The sequence below is a fragment of the Leptonychotes weddellii genome, chromosome 2, assembly GCF_054177405.1.
Source record: "Leptonychotes weddellii isolate Sample4059 chromosome 2, ASM5417740v2, whole genome shotgun sequence".
Classification (NCBI taxonomy): Eukaryota; Metazoa; Chordata; class Mammalia; order Carnivora; family Phocidae; genus Leptonychotes; species Leptonychotes weddellii.
This window is the reverse complement of record NC_138370.1, coordinates 119,433,516-119,451,417: the sequence shown is the minus strand read 5'-3', so window position 1 is coordinate 119,451,417 and position 17,902 is coordinate 119,433,516. Positions and strand designations below refer to the sequence as shown.

At 39.1% G+C, this 17,902-nt stretch overlaps 1 protein-coding gene across 1 annotated transcript in view; it reads left to right on the top strand.

The window, feature by feature from the left end:
* BMP3 (bone morphogenetic protein 3) overlaps positions 1-16,749 on the top strand; it is a 28,321-nt gene extending 11,572 nt beyond the window's left edge. Inside the window, exons 2-3 of the mRNA XM_006737420.2 lie at positions 4,973-5,883; positions 12,854-16,749. Of these exons, the coding sequence (XP_006737483.1) occupies positions 4,973-5,883; positions 12,854-13,045 (1,103 nt within the window). The 3' untranslated portion in view covers positions 13,046-16,749. The remainder of the gene's footprint in view (positions 1-4,972; positions 5,884-12,853) is intronic.
* The last annotated feature ends 1,153 nt before the right edge of the window (positions 16,750-17,902 follow it).

Genomic DNA, 17,902 nt, shown 5'->3' with positions numbered 1-17,902 from the left:
TAATAAATTTCTCTTTAAAATATTGGAAATATCACTATGCAAAAGCCTCCGGATATGCAGTATTGCCGACTGCCAGAATGGGCTCCTTCCCCCACCCCCAACATCCCTTTTCCCCTTCATTCTTAAATGTCTGGCTCAAAGGTTAACTCTTCCCTGTGTATCCTTCTTCCCCTTACTCGGGCAGTTAAATGCCCCCTTCGCTGCTGCTCCAAGAACACAATTCACACCTTTGACAGCAAGTTGCATCGTCACGTCATGGCATATCTACCTGCGTGTTGCTTCTCAGTCCTCCCCCCCCACCCCCCTCAACAGTGTGGACCTCAGTGGCTGTTTGTGCAGCCCCGAGACCCAGCCCAGGAGCCAGCCCCTAGTAGTGTTCAACTCATATTTGTTAAAGTGAAACATTTGTTTTGCTTTGGTTCTGGTTCTTTGTTGGGTGTAGTGGGGATGTATTTGTGTCCTACACAAATAACACAACTGAAGCTACGAAGAGAATCGCTACACCATAAAGCACGGCTGCTAACCTGCCCATTTAACTCTGTCAACTCTATCGCCGAGCAGTGTGTTAATTTTGGACTTCGGACTGCAGACTGAACCGATTAGCCACAGCTGGAGGGAAAATGAGAACGCAGTCACCAAAATTATCTTTATCTAATGTTCTTGGTAAAGGAAAGTCTGTTGCATTCCAAGAAGGGAATCTTTCCCCCAACTTACTTTTTGGTTTGAGTACTCACGTTTAGCAAAAATCCTAATTCTTCTCTGCACTTGGGGGGAAAAAAAATGCCTTTTTTTCTTTTCCTTTTGGACTCTATGACTACAAAAGTGGTGGTTATCCTAGATTACCACTGTCCAGTAGAAATGTAATTTGAGCCACAAACGTGAGCCACATATGTAATTTAAAATTTTTAGTGGCCACATTTAAAAATATGAAAAGCAACAAGTGAAATTAATTTTAATCATATATTATTATACTGAAAATGTTCTGCGCCCAATTCTGATGTGGGTGAAGTGGGCCCGAAGTTCCCCACACCAACAAGCAATTCTCAGACACCAGCAGGGTATCTGAGAATTCAACTCAGTGTCCCCAGAGATAGCGTCAGATCCTACAGGCAGAGGGCTCAGTCCCACAGGACCAGCCTCCACGTCAGATGCCAATTACCAGCCCAGGTTGTCACCTGGAGGGGAGCTACAGATTGGAGGTTCCCATGAACCCCCCTCCTTGGGTTTCCATTAATTTGCTAGAGCAGCTCACAGAACTCAGGAAGCCCATTTGCTTACTAGATTACCAGTTTATTATGAAAGGATATAACTCAGAAACAGCAAGGGTGTGGAGATTTCATGTCCTCCCCAGGTGTGTTGCTTTCCCCAAATCATCATGTATTCACCAACCTGGAAGCACTCTGAACCCCAATCTTTTGGGTTTTTTTAGGCTTCATAATATAGGCATGATGGATTAAATCACTGGTGATGGCTTCAATCTCCAGCTCCTCTTTCCTCCCTGATCAGGGGTGGGGCTAAAAGTTCCAACCCTCCAATCAGTGGGTTGGTTCCCCTGGCAACCAACCCCTTTCCCCATTGGTCCTCTAAATTCACCTCATTAACATAACAAAAGGCACCTGTATGGATCTCTTAGGAAATACCAAGGGTTTTAGGAGCTCTGTGCTAGACATGGGACAAAGACCAAATATATATTTATTATAAAATCACACTATCATAATATTTAACCCAAGACATCCAAATATCATTTTAGCATGCGATCAGTGTAAACTTCTGTTCATGTAATATTTTACATTCTTTTTTGGACTAAGTCTTTGAAATCCAGTGTGTATTTTACACTTAACAGCACATTTCAGTTCAGCCTTAAATGGCCGCTCATTTTGGACAGCACGTGCTGTCAGTGCTAGTTAGCTAACATTCCCGGAGTTTTTTCTATGTGCGATGTGCTTTACTTGCGCCCTCTCAATTAATTCTCACAACCCTGCAGTTGATGCTATTGGGCTCTTTTTACAAAGGAGCAAACAGACTTAAAGAGCTTGGGTTATTTGCCCAAGGACAGCTAGTGGGTGTGGTGGATCTGGGCCTGCGCCACAGGCCTGGCACTTCAAAATAGTGTACTGAGCTAAAATGAAAGCCATCACAAGAGGCAGTATGGCAGATTCTGAAGCATTTACAAGAGGATATTGAAGATTAGACACAGGGGTGGAGCCTGCTTAACAGCAGGTCACAAGGTGTCTGGAAACATGTTTGAAAGAAAGAAGGAAACTTTTTTTTTGAGGAGGAGGAGGAGGAAATATTTTGAAACAAATATGGGGGCAGGAGCACTATTACTTTACCAATTAAGACGCTACCACCCAGATCCCTTGTGGTTCATGTTTTTCCCTGCCAGGATGTCTGTTTGGCAACCATTCGCTTGCCACATACTTAGAACAGAGACTTCCCTTCCTTCCATTTTAAACTTGCATCTGCTACAAGAAGTTTGGGTAAAAGTATATGTTATGGTGACTGGTATGAATTAAAGCTAGAGTCTCTGAACAACTCTGATGCCATGGCTTTGTTATAAAGGTCTGTAAAATATTATCCTGGTGTCATGGATTATACAAATGTGCACAAATGGCAGTTTCCTCCTTTGCCTTCACATAGTGTTAAAAATGAGTAAAATATGTTTCCCATTGCACTTCCCTTGTGCTTGGGGACTCAATGAACTCATTCTAAGTTTCCATGTCTTTATAAAAATGTTTTGTTTTTACTGAAATATGTTTTTGATCAAGAACATAATTTCACAATTGAGTGTATGTTTCTGAAACCAATATGTATATGGAACAAGTGCACGGAGGAGGGCCCGGGCTCTGGTGATGGATCCCGGGACTGGGCATTCTTGAGTCTAACCTCAGCCTTGCCACTAACTTGGTAGAGGATCTTAAGAGAAGGAGCCAACCTCTGCCCTTTACTAATCAATCTCTTGTTCTGTTTGTTCTGTTGCTCTCTCTCATTTTCGAAGAATTAAGACACAATTGACCAGTTTCAGTAATTTCATCAAACGACGTGGAAGAAATTCAACTCTTAAGTTCTTGGGATGTGATGCACTCCAGGCAAACTCTACAAGGGCATTAATTCTTTAAGATAATTTGAATGTGTGGCTCATCATTTCACATAAATTACCTGAATATTGAGCTATATGGTCTTGCTTACCTACCCTCATCCTGCACCATAAACTTTGTGAGGCAGGTAGAAGATATAATCCCGTAATATGGTCATTGCTAGCACTAATAACAATAATAATTTTTATGTAAGAGCCACTTGCTGGGCACCTTATGAGCTGCTTTACACACATCTCATTTAATTCTGATGGCAGGAGAGGAAGGTATGGTCTCCGTGTTATGAATGAGAACACTAGCTTGCCCCAAGTGGCTGAGCCAGGGCTTGAATCAAGGTGAGTCTAATCCTACTGACGCTTATAACCGGTAGGCTATCCACTGCCAGGGATAAGAAGCTATTACAATCCTGTGCCAGATTTATAGGACTGGTTCTTGGTAGTCTTATGAAAGGCCAGAACTCTCAGCTCTCACACCAGTAAGTTCACTGTTGTGTTACAACTTCTACACATCCATAGTGCTTCAGCAAAGGAGAAAGCAAATTAATAAACATGGCTGATCCTTGCTTTAATCCTTCTCTAGCTTTTAAAATTACTCCTGTTATCTTTGTTTGTTTGTCTAATTGAGGTGAACTTCACATAACATAAATTTAACTATTTTTAAATGGACAATTCCACAGCATTTTGTACCTTCAACATGTTGTACAACCACCAAGTCTACCTAATTACAAAATATTTCTATAATTCCAGAATAAAGCCTCCCACACAGGAAGAGGTTTCTCCCCACTCTGCATGCCTCCATTCCCTGGAAAACATCAATCTGCATTCTGTCTCTATGGATTTACCTGCTCTGAATGTTTCGTGTAAATGGAATCATACAATCTGTGACCTTTTGTATCTGGCTTCTTTCATTTAACATAATGTTGTCAAAGTTCCTCCACATTGTAGCATGTATCATTTCTTCATTACTTTTTATGGCTAAATCATATTCCACTGCATGGACATAACGCTATTTGTTCAGCCACTCACTCGTTGATGGACTTCTATGCTGTCTCAACCTTTGGCTATTGTGAATAGTGTAACTGCAACTAAGCATATGCATGTACTTGTATGAGTATCTGTTTTTTATTCTTTGGGCTACAGAGGAGTAGAACTGTGGGGTCACATAATATTTCTGTGTTTAACTTTTGGAGGGCCTGCCAAACATTTGCACGTCAGCTGAAGCATTTTACATTCCAACCAGCAATGTAAAAGTGTTCCTGTTTCTCCACATCCTTGCTAACACTTACTTTGTTTTTTATTACTATAGCCAGGCTAGTGTATGTCAGATGGTACCACAGTGTGGTTTGGATTTACATTTCCGTAATGATTATTAATGTTGAGTGTCTCTTCATGTGTATGTTGGCCCTTTATATGTCTTCTGCAGAGAAGTGTCTATTTGGTGCTTTTGCCCATATTTTACTGATTTCTTTGACCTTCTGATGTTGAGTCGTAAGAGTTAGTTATATGTCCTGGATACCGCATTTTGTCAGGAACATGATTTGAAAATATTTTCTTCATCCTGTAGGTTGTATAGACTTTCTTGATAATGTCTTTTGATGCACAAAAGTTCTTTAACTGTGATGAAGTCCAGCTTATCCATCTTCTCAATTTATTTATTTTTTTTTCTTTTGCTGCTCATATTTTGGGTGTCATTATCTAAGAATCCGTCACCAAATCTAAGGCTGTGAAGATTTTGCTTGTATGTTTTCTTCTAAGAATTTAATGGCTCTAGTTCTTATATTTAGGTCATTAATTCATTTTGAGTTACTTTTTTTATGTGGTATCAGGTAGGGGTCTTGTTTACTCCCGTTAATTCTTTTTTTTTTTTTTCCTTCCTAGGAACTCTTGGAAGCAAGGGACTGCACATTTTTAATCTGACTTCTCTAACCAAGTCTGAAAACATTTTATCTGCCACACTGCATTTCTATGTTGGGGAGCTAATAAACATCAGCCTGAGTTGTCCAGTGTCCCAAGGATGCTCACATCATGCTCAGAGGAAACACATACAGATGGATCTCTCTGCATGGATCCTTAAATATGACAGAAACCAAAGTCAACTCCTGGGTCATCTTTCAGTAGATGTAGCCAAATCTCATCGAGACTTTGGATCCTGGCTGTCTAAAGACATCACTCAACTCCTGAGGAAGGCCAAGGAAAATGAGGAGTTCCTCATAGGATTTACCATTACCTCCAAAGGACACCAGCTGCCAAAGAAGATGTTCCCCTTCCCCGAGCCTTATATCTTGGTGTATGCTAATGATGCTGCCATTTCTGAGCCGGAGAGTGTGGTGTCAAGCTTCCAAGGACGCCAGAATTTCCCCACCGGAGCTGTGCCTAAACTGGATAGCCACATCAGGGCTGCCCTTTCTGTTGAGCGGAGGAAGAAGCGCTCTGCCGGGGTCCTGTTACCTTTGCAGAACAATGAGCTTCCTGGGGCAGAGTATCAGTATAGGGAGGATGGGGTATGGGAGGAGAGAAAGCCTTACAAGACCCTTCAGACTCAGGCCCCTGAGAAGACTAAAAACAAAAAGAAACAGAGAAAGGGACCTCACCAGAAGAGCCAGACGCTCCAGTTTGATGAACAGACCCTGAAGAAGGCCAGAAGAAAGCAATGGATTGAACCTCGGAATTGTGCCAGGCGATACCTTAAAGTGGACTTTGCAGATATTGGCTGGAGTGAATGGATTATCTCCCCCAAGTCCTTTGATGCCTATTATTGCTCCGGAGCCTGCCAGTTCCCCATGCCAAAGGTAGCCCTTGTTCTCTGTCCTATCCTTCCTACTTCTGTAGAGTAGAAAGACACATGGACTGAATGTGTGTTTTCATTTACAAAATCCATCTGGACACTTATTTATTGCATTCTGACATGTACTAGGCAATAATGGTTATGCTTGGTTTTTCTTTAATAGTTGTTAAGTTAATATGAAGTCAGTATTGGTATGAAGAAGGATATGAGGAAAAACGTATATGTTTTTTGTGTTGCTTCCAAACACAGTGTGTATTCGGTAATGTGGTCTATTCTGCTATGTGTGAATCTACACCTGCCCACAATCAGCAAGCCCCAAATGATCAGAAGGCTGATTTTGGAGGGGATAGTCAGAGAATGACTACATGTCATGGGAAGAAGGAGGGAGAAGGACTAATTGGATTGATGCCCATGCAGAATATTTTTTGATGAATAGTTTCTCATGAGATGTACTGGCCCCACCAGGGTCAGGATCAGGGTTGGGCCAGGTAAACTCGCCTCATGAAATCCACCAAATGCTTCTTTCATTTGCTTCCCTAATAAACATCAAAAAAGGAATGCAAAAAAGGATACTTTGACTCTCTACGTTTCTTCCAAAACTTACTCCAACCAATCAGAGCTTACCTGTGTCTCTTCCAAAATCAACAGAGACTGTACTTTATCATATCAGCACTCAGTATCCTAAGGAATATACTCTCGGAAGCTTCCCCAATCCCACCTCTGCCTTGCACAGCAAATCCAAGTGACTGTTCTCTTTGAATTTTAAGTTAGTAAAATAGAGTGGTGCCCTCTGGCATTCAGTTAAGCTTATTGCTGAAATTCTATTCTTAGCTTATAACAGTTTGAACCTCTGACATACAGTGAAATGGGGCTGTAGGAATAGAATTTGGAGACAGAATAGAGTTGGGTGTTTTTTTGTTGTTGTTCTTTTTACCAAAACTTGAAGTGAATCAACTTTTGCTGCTATATAAAAATGGAGAAAAAAAAAAATCTTTTGCCTCCAAGAGTGAGCAACTTCTGTTTATAGCTCTTTAAAGTTTCATGTTCTTGTCCTACTAGTCCCATGATCATTGGGATGTTAAATGGAACACAGGCATAAGGTCTGACTGAACAAAGCCAGGTCAGCCTCAGGGCAAGGAACTTGACTGAAGTCTCCGTTTTCTTACTAGAATATCTCAGAAGGACAAGCTTTCTACATCTTCTAAGACTTGTCTTTCCCAAGGATTTTTGCCGATTCCAAGTTTTGTAAATCTGAACACTAAGTAAGGATTATGTACATTTACTATGATATAAACAGCCTTATCTTGTCTAAATATTCATAAAAGGTAGATCACTAATCAAACAAAACTTGTTCCAGCTAGGGTAGCATTTAAAAACACACCACAAAGATGCAGAATGTAACAGTGATGAATTTTTATAGTGTGGGTTGCTTTGTGGCATTGAGAGGCAAAATGAATTCAAAATCTGTCCCTAAACTCAGGATGACTGAGTTTTCCAAATAATCTCTCACACTCATAAACTGTAACTTCTTCTATGAAGCCTGGGGAAGGAGTTTTCCTTCTCGACTCCAGATTTTAGGACCCAGGGATCCCTGACCATGTGGAGCTATTCAGTGAGTTTTCAACTCCTCCCTCTGGAGACCTGGTCTGGTCTTCACTCCACTCTAGTTACCCCAACTTGCCCCCCCATCTCCTGTTGGTTATGCCTGCCTTGACTATTCAAAATCCTGCTGTTGCTTCAGTAGATCTTCATGACAGTTCTCCAAGATCCAAAGCATAATTATTTCAAAGCTTATGAGGGATAAGTTAAGAATAACAGATAGGTTTAGGAAGAGAAGTGTGTTAGTGCAGCAGAATGATTAAATGGACATGCTCATCGCTGGGCTTCTTAACCTTAATGTGGCTACAGATTGCCTGGGGTATGTAGGTTCTGATCTAGTGGCTCTGGGCATAGAGCCTAAGATTCTGTGTATTAATAGAGTTCCTAGGTGTTGCTGATGCTGCTGGTCCACAAAGCCCACTTTGAGTAGCCACATGGTGAGTTAAAACCTTTTGGCTCAGATCTTGGTTCTACCTCTTACCAGCTATGGCTTTTGGGAGAAGTTACTCATACTCTACACAGTTGACCCTTGAACAACGTGGGGGGTAGGGGCACTGATGCCCTGCATGTTCGGAAATCTACGGATAAGTTTTGATCCATAACATAACCACTAATAGCCTACTGTTGATTGGAAACCTTATTGATAACACAAACAGTAGATTAACATGTATTTTCTATGTTGTATGTATTCTATACTGTATTCTTGACAATAAAGTAAGCTAGAAAAAAGAAAATGTTTAGAAAATCTTAAGAAGAGAAAATACATTTACAGTAGTATATTTATCGAAAAATTCACATATAAGTGGACCCATGCAGTTCAAACCCATGTTGTATAAGGGTCAACTGTATGTTAGTTTTCTCATCTTTGAAATGGGTACAACAGTACATAATAAAAACAATAGTATCTACATATTAACAACAGTGGGGAAATGAAACACCTTGCACATAGTAGGCACTCAATAAATATTTGCTATTGATATTATTATTATTAATGGTCATTGTTGAGACTGAGGAGAACAGAAAATTAAATGCAGGGGGCTGAAGAAAGCCCAAATAGGAAAAGGGATCAAGAGAATAAAAGATGTTAAGACAAGAAAAAGTTTCTTAAATGTTCCTAGTCCCTTTTCAAACATCACAAAGCCTAAAATAGGATTCTCCCTGCAGGTTCAACAGCCTGTAACAGTTCTTTGGAAAGTCATAGAATCAGGACAGCACTGGTTGCAACAACTGAACTCATCCTAATATTTGTCAAAACTTGGAAGGGCATCAGATCTCCAGGGAGACATAACAGAGAGAAGTGTGGAGTTTTCTCTCCAAGCTTGAGATTTCCCTTTGCCAAGTGGAGAGTGGAAGTTTGGCTGTTCCATGGAGTTCTCCGTCTCTCATCACCTTGTGTGGATCAGCTCCCCTTTTAAGGCTTTCCAGGGGTTCCCTTTTGGCCTGCCAGGCTTTGTGGCTTTCAGGTGGTACAATAACCAAAAGGATGGAACACGGGAACCAATACGAAGCTGCTACGTAAGGGGTAATTAATAAGCATCATGCTATCACCACAGCTTCCAACATGGTAACCAGAGCGAACTATTTAAAGAAAAATAGAGTTCATGCAACAGAGGAAGAAATAAGGTCTCTGACCAGAGCAGTACGAACACATGTGGAGTCATGGAGGCGCCAAAGAACTTCCAGACTTTAGATACACATTTTGCCCCAGAGAGAAGTTCTCCCAGGCCAGACTCCTCTGCTGGCCCTCCTTCCCTTTGTCCTCGTGAGCAAAAGCCTGCTCTCCATGGCGGGGCTCTTCGTCTGCACAAGTCGACAACCTGTTCTGTAATTCAGAACAGCTGTGTTCTGCCTTTCCCAAATTCCAGGCTTTGCCCTTTCACTGATTCCAATTAGATAGTTTCTGGGCTATCACACCCATGTGGGCTGGACTGGAAGAGTGTGGAGCAAAACCCTATGGCCCGGGTCAGGAATGAAGGCTCTTAGCTGATGACACACTCTCGCTTGCTAATGCATTCGTAATCAAATTCAACTCGAGGACATCATGCGCAGCTTGGCAGGTGCGGGCCCCACCACGGCAGATCTCATTCACAGACACGGCCGTGTGGATTTTTCTGATTTCTAGCCCCTACAGCCAATCTGTTCTCCCAGGGAGAGAACTCTGGAATTCTGCCATGAGATGAAAAATACCCATAGAGCTCAAGCCAAGTTCTATGCCTTTGCTTCCTCCTCACCACCTTAGTGGAGATGGAAAACAGAGACTGCAAATGGAATGAAAATGATTGAGCCATTGTTGCTGACTGAGATGCGAGAGAACCAATAAGGATTAGAGGATGGAGTTATTTTTTCATGGAATGGTGTGAACCCTAAGAATAGAAAAGACACAGAATTAGGCAGCAAAGATCTAAACACTTGGAACCAAATAACCTATATAAAGAAGAAATTCACATTTAATGAGTTCAAAATGATACACCTTCAATTAATTTCCTGAGTTTCCAATTCCAACCTCTGGTCATAAAAAAATGACCTAAAAATCCTAAACCTTGATGCACCAAGTTACCCAGGCAGAAATTCCCTAGGCTGATGTTAAAGTCATGTTTTACTCTCATTAAAAACTGGGGAATGGGAGACTGGGGAAAGGGATACCTGGGTGGCTCAGTTAAGTGTCTGCCTTTGGCTCAGGTCATGATCCCAGCGTCCTGGGATGGAGTCCCACATCGGGCTCCCTGATCAGCTGGGAGTCTGCTTCTCCCTCTCCCTCTGCCTGCCACTCCCCCTGCTTGTGCTTGCTCTCTCTCTCTGACAAATAAATAAATAAAATAATCTTAGAAAAGAAAAAACAGAGACTAGGGATGGAAATAACACAGATTGACAAATTTCTTAAGCTATAAAGAGAGTCATGAGAAGGATGATCTGAACTCAAAAACAAACAAAAATTACAGACTGGCAACCTGCTTCAAATGAGCAATTACTGCATGGATCTTTTGTGCATGAAATAATGATTCCCGGTACTGGCAGCTTGATCAGAGGATTCCGTGGTGAGAAAAAATGGGGGAAACTCCCTAGCAAATTGAAGGTTCCTGATAAGACACACCAACCCAGAATCAAGGGCCTGTGCCTGAATTCCAGTGAGCCCACCAGAGACTGCTCATAATTTCTGAATCTATCATTTGTGAGTTAGAGCTTAAAAAAAAAAAAAAAAAGACAGGAATTTTCCTAGGAAACACCCACGAATATTTTCCATATCAACTCTGGGTCATTTGTACAGAAACTTTTATTTTTGTTGATGGGAATAATTTCCACAGAAATAGGTAAAATGGAGAGTATGCTATTTCTTGTAAGTATTTCGTCCATTTAGCAAGTATTTATTCAGTACCCAGAGCATGCCCTGTCCTAGGTTCTGGAGAATAGCAATGCACAGCAGTATTGATCAATCGAGACTTCATCTACTTAAATAGATCCACTTCATATGAAATTTAAATATTATAGGAGTCATTAAAACATTAAGAAGAACAGAACAATGTCAGAAAATCTATGGTTTAAAAAGTCCTTCGTGGCATTATTATAGGCTTTTTGGATCGCTGAATCTTAAGAATAAATCAATAGAGAAAAGTGGATGGCCGCAAAAATGTTCTTTGGAAATTACTAATACTGATGAAATAAAGAACAGTGGCTATTGATCTCTATTGAATAATACCGATTACAGTTTGTATCAGTTACACAGATTTTATTGATGCTGCAAGGTAAATGGTATGCAAAATAGAACATACACTTCCTTTCCTTAAAGGGAGAGTACCTTGCTTTGCAAAGCTAATTGATTGAAAGTTAACAATCCTTTCCAACACATACTTAAAGTTTCTAGGGAGAAAGAGGAAAAAAACCAGTTGCCCATCCTTAAGACCATATTTTAAATAATTTATGCCCATTCACAATAAAGTTAAAAGTCTAATATATGGATAATTTCTTTCATTAAAGTTGAAAGATGGGATGAGACAAATCGATTTGCCCTTTCTCTGCCAAAGTAATCCTTTTTCTTTTCTTTCTTTTTTTTTTTTTTAAGTAGTATGCCAGCTTTCTATATTATTTGCTTCTCCCATGGTTTGTATGTACCTTAACTTTATTTAACTTGTTCCCATTTCCCATACTGGGAGTTTTTAGGAGTATGAAATTAAAATACCAACTCAGAGGTGCCTCTAAGCCATTAGAAACATGGCTCGAAGTCTTGAAAGTAAAAACCCAGAGTTTTGGCCTAAATCCCACTTCTGAATTGACATGTGATCTCTGGCAAGTTGCCAAATTTCTGTTTCTAAATATATTTAAAACCAAATTGGTTTCACCTGCCTAAAAGAGACGTTAGGGAAAACTGATGCTGCGCAGCATGGCATCTCTCCTGAAGAATTCTGTAGCGCTAAAACCTGAATATTCTGGGCTTGGAAAAGAGGCCGCTGTCCTTCAAAGCTGAGCAGAGTCGTGTGTCGCTCTAAATAAAATCCCGTGGGTCACGTGGGTATCAGTGGTTCCACTTGGCATTTTCTCAGGAAAGGATTTTACCCAGGCTCCTTTGGTCAAACTTCTGATACCCATGGAAAAACTTCAGGCCCGCTTTTCCCAGAGGATTTGGCCACCTCTTACAACACTTTTACACGACCACCTTGAAGTCTGAACCCATGGAGCAACAGTGCCCCCCAGTGGCCAACGGGGTGGTCTTCTTAACCTCCGTTAGTGCTTCTGAGAGGTGAATAATTTACACAGCGGAGTAATTACCACCCAGTCCATCCTGGTGCCAACTATTAATAAATCAGTGTTCCTTGGTGTGCTTGGTTTTATTTTAACAGCAAAGTGTAAATATCACCATAGCAGTGACGATAATATATCTATAGTAAATAGGGTGTTTGTTAGGGTTCATTATGATTCGCATAGAATTTAGAACAAATGGTTTTTGTTGCAATCCTGTTGTTGAAGACATCCTAGGAAGTATTAATCCCCTGTTTGGGGACTAAGTTGTTTTTAATTAAGTGATTCTGGTTTAGGTAACTGTATTCAAATCTTCACTCTATCACTTCCTAGTTATTTGACTTTAGACATGTCATTTGAGATTTTTGAGCCTATTTCTTTACTTGAAAAATATAAAAAAATGGTAGTTGTGGTTGTAAGGATTAGAGATACTACATCTAACACATCTGGTGCCTAGCAGCTGCTCAATACATGATAACCATTATGGTGGTGGTGGGATAGGAGGTTGTGCCGGATGGCTAACGAGGCCAGTGTTAATAAGTTGTTGAAACGAATTCATTGTCTATGTATTTTAATGATGGACGGTGAAGAGTAGAAAAGCAGCTCCACGTAACTTCCATGTTCTTCTCCCATTTCTTTTCTAGTCTTTGAAGCCATCAAATCATGCTACCATCCAGAGTATAGTGCGAGCCGTGGGGGTCGTGCCCGGAATTCCTGAGCCTTGCTGTGTGCCAGAAAAGATGTCTTCACTCAGTATCTTATTCTTTGATGAAAATAAGAACGTGGTACTTAAAGTGTATCCTAACATGACAGTAGAGTCTTGTGCTTGCAGATAACCTGGCAGAGAACTCATATGAATGCTTAATTCAATCAGTACTTTATTTAATGGACTTCCCCCCTCCTTTTTTTTTTTTTTTGCACTGCCAATGCATTTCACCCCAAAAGATTTTTTTTATAGTCAAAGAGAATGAGCAAATAGACTGATGATTTCCACCAAGGAGAACTGGACTGTGTTTATTTCTGAATGTAACTCAATGCAAGATTTTAGTAAATATGGACATTTATTTCTTTTTAAAAAATGATCACTCAAACTGTTTTTAGAGCTATTAGAGGACACACTGATTTATTTTTGTAATGGGCTTTGAAAATAAGTTGGGAAAGCACCAACAGCTTATCACTTATCTCTACTCATAGAGAATAGAAACATTTCATATTCTGAAGTAGGCTTATTGCCATAGATTCCTGAGCGACTCAGCAAGTGCAAAATAATCCAATCAACATTTATGTTTATCTTAGAAATGTTTGAGACTCTTGTTTACCTGTGTTTTTCCTCCATGTGTACTTGCGTGAATTGATGAGCGGAGAGTGTGCGCTGAGTGGTGGTGTATGTATGTGTGTATGTTGCCGGGTGCCTGGGCCACTCTGTAGGAAGGTTTGCTTAGCATGGTTTTATAATTCAGTCCGTGCAGGATTCTTTGGTTTTTTTCATTTCATATTCTGGCAAGCACCATTCAATTATGAGAACTTTACCAAAAAGGAGAGAGTGATCCAAGAGCATATGCAGAGAGTTATCACTTGGCCCAGCCATTCAGTTTTGAAATACAGTTGTTTTCATTTCATTGCCTCCTAGAAAAGGGAACCAGCAGCCCAGTTTTCAAAAACCCAGATGGAATTCCCTTCTGTACTTCTTTGTCACAAGTACCTTCATTTGTTCTTTTAAATTGAATTCAAAAATTCAACTAAGTTTTTAAAATTTGATTAAAATTTTAGTTCTCTTGATATGCCTTGACTTCCTGTGAAGTAATCCATAGATACTGAGGCTCAAAAACTGATGGAATATTGGAGATTTCTTTAAATGACCAAAATAATCACAATCACATGTTGAATATCATACTTCAGCCACATCCAAGGATGGTTCAGCCATGACATCTATACTTTAGCAAAGCTCACTAAAAGTTATCCACCAAAAAAAAAGGAAGTCAAATATAGACACTTTGTTTTTTTCCCACTTCCATTTGTCATAAATATCCTCTTATACTTTGCCCTTGAAAACTTGTTTCAAAAATCTCTCCTGCTATATTCACATGTGTGACAAAAACATTTTCAGACCATGGGTTGGTGATGATGTCATACCTGTGGTTAGTAGTCCTCTGAATTGAAATCTCACTTGATTAGAGACAACTAAGCTTTCAGAGGCCGTGAACTACCAGAAGACATGGGGTTTTCTTCTCTCTCTACCTATAGCTACCAATCTTGGTTCACCAATTAATAAATATTTATTGAGCATTTATTTTGTAAAAGGCACTGTGTTAACTGCATGTCTTTAGCATCTTCACTGGTAAAATGAAGAGGTTGACTAATTGAGCTAGTTGAATGGATGATACCGATAGATATAACAATGCTGCAAGTATCTCTGTTCATAAACCAAAGGCAAGAACAGGCTCATCTTCAGTGTTTGGGAGCGAGTATGGAATTCTCTGTGGTTTCAGTCGTATTTCTAGCTTTCTAACTTATTAGAAATGCATTTAAAGAAGATTACCACGAACAGAAGCTCTTTGACACTTTTGGAATACACAGAGGTTGGCATGAGTGTATATTAACTCTGAATGAGACACACTCGTTCTGAATAATAAGTTAAGCTCTGGTGCTTGAGTTACTGTGGTTTCTCATAGTTCATTTTTTTAAAAATTCTGGCAGCACTATGTTAAATATTTGAAATGAGATAGGTGATAGGATTACTTTTAATACACTTTATCAAAAATTTGAAAGCAAAATTATATAATAGAAGTGAGCCGGTATGTGACCAACTTATCCTGGGCATACCATCTTTCAATAAAGAAAACTTCTTTCTTGTTGGTAGAAATGATGAAATTCTACATTTAGTTTTTTCCTCTAGCAGTTCCCAGCATTACTTTTCAGGCTTCTTTCCAGATGTCTGTTTGTTACCTTTCTTAATTTTAATTGATGACCACTTACTACAGATTAAATCCCACAATGGCCAGAAAAGCCTCTAAATAATAAAAATTTATGAGTACAAACTAAGTAAGATTTTATTTTAAGTAGCATTACAACACAATTAAAGAGCTTGGTAGTCTTTCCGCAATCAAAATACTTTTTGACCAGTAGCTAGTTATTTCTGGGTGGCCTTGTAACCATTATTTCACTCCATATTGAAGACATGTTAAGCTATAAACAGGAAAAGTTTTATTCTCCCCAAAATAAAGGAAGATTTCTTTTCAGTCGAAGGGGTTGAAATAAATGAAATGATGTTTTAACTCATAAAAATTTACTTGAAATAGTTGGAAAACTGAGTGACTATTTCACAATTTCTTAGGTACTAGTGTATGCATAATTTTTACATAGACTGTTTACAAATCTCCTGGTATAAAAATGGCAATGGTGTGAGAAGAGAAATTATGTTTAGAAATGCCATTTCCTAAATCATGCATCTCTGTCTGTCTCTCCCTCTTCTCTCTCTCCTGTTGCCCCCTTCTCTTTCCCAAATGCCACTCCACCCCAGTTCCTAGATGTGACATGCACACACACACAGAGTCACTTAAAAAATGAATTTTTTTCCAATAACTGTTCTCTTAAATTCAAATTCAGGGGCTGCTGATGTCAATATAGTATTTTCAAAGTATCTTATTGTAAACGGTGTGATAATATACAATTTATAGGATTTGGGATTGTGGAATTTAAACTGGAAGATTGGATTCCCCAGATCTCAGGACTACAATACTCCAGATACATTTTTACATTCACCTAGCTATATATTGACTGATGATCATTTATTCATTGAGATAAGATTTTTTACATTAATATTTCTGGAACAACTCTTGTCATCTGTTTAATGTTTTTATAGACAATCATATGTGTATAATACTATTATCAGTCTCCCATAAAAATTTCTTTCTATAATTACATGATTCAGTTTAGTCTTTCTGCTTTCACTTTTCTCTGTGCTAACAAGTAACTAATATCTGGATATTGATTTCTTGTTGAATCAAGGTTGGGTTAAAGAATAGCTATGCACACGTGATGTGCAAGATTAGGTATAAAATTAAATAAGAATGTTTGTTTCCCCTTGACAATCATATTTTAATGTAGTTTATAGGTGATTAAATGACCCCCCTTTTCTAAAACCCAAGCCTTCCCTCAGCTTTTCACACTAGTTTCTGTAAATGTTTTAGACCAGAATTTAATGCTTGTACAGTTGGTGGCAATTTAAAAAATATATATTATATATATATATATATATGGGAAAACTTTAAAGATGCTTTTAATTTATTTAATGACTGTTGCTTTTCTATAATGGTAATTTTCATCCTTAGATGGTGAGAGGAAATTCTTTTTACTATAGTTTTTACATGCAAAATGAAATTTGGTTCTTTAGTCAAATCCACTAACGGGGCATGTCTCAGTGAAACTGTGTAAGACAAGTCACTACTGATGGATAAGCTTTGCTGACTTTGTATCATTTTCCTCCAGTAACGGAGAGCTTTTCATTATACAGTATGAAAATAAAAATTGCTTAATTGAACGCTTCCCCATTCTTCTCTACTACACTGTGCTGCATTTGAAAAGAGGTTATTAGGGTTGGGCACAGAGTTGAACATTTCACATGGTGTCATGAGTGGGGCATCATAAGCTACTATCAACAAAGCAAGATTACGACACAGAACAATACTGAAATACACCCGGAAGGGGAACACTTGTCTTCCAAACTGGAGGAACGCAACTTGAATTCTTTTGTGTTTGTTTGGTTTTGTATTTCTTGTTTAACCACAAAGTCCCCATTTCTTAATTGGAGATTTTTTTTTTTCTGGGAATCTGACTCCCTATTTTGACAATAACATTATTTCATCACTTGTTACCATATTCTAGGTTCATTTTAGATGATAAGCATTTAAGTGTAATTAATCTGATCATCGAGGTATATTGCTCTATTTTTAAGCTCTAGCCTTCCCTTTAAGAAAAAGAATGACCCGAGGTCAAGAAGTAAAACATAATTTCATATTATTTTCACTCATTTCGTCTATCTCAGATTTATTCAGACTGTGAAGTTTAATTAAAATCTATAGCTTTTTGGAATTACAAGGCACTTTAGAGATCATCTTGAGCAAGTTTCTCCACCTCTCTGGGCCGCATTTAACTCACCTATAAAATAAGGCAATAAATTTCCTGCCTCATAGGGTTGTTACAAGGTTTAATAAGATAATACATGCAAATTACTTTGCCAAGTGCTTGAAACAGAATAAAAACTTAGTTACTCTCAATTGTTATTATTATTATTATCTAATTCTGTCTTCCCATTTTCCCAATAAGGACACGTAGACATGTTATAGTTTACACCCATTTGGATGTCTACTGGTTATGCCCTCCTCTAAAAACTTCCACAGACAGAGACGGTTTCCTTGACACATGACAAACATGGGCATCGGACAAAAGCTGGACCAATGTTGGTAAAGCTGGGAGGAGATATAGCAGCAATGCTGCCCAGGAGGGTTGTAACTCTCTTGCATCAGGCATGCAATGTCTAAATTGTCCACAGTCTCAGAACTGCAGATTAGCTCTCTGTAACTATTATCAAGTGAATATCAACCAGTAAAACTAGAACATACAATAGGAAAAAGCCCAGTGCCACAGGGTTTTATGCATTTAGATCCGCAACACACAAAATTAAGAATCCATGA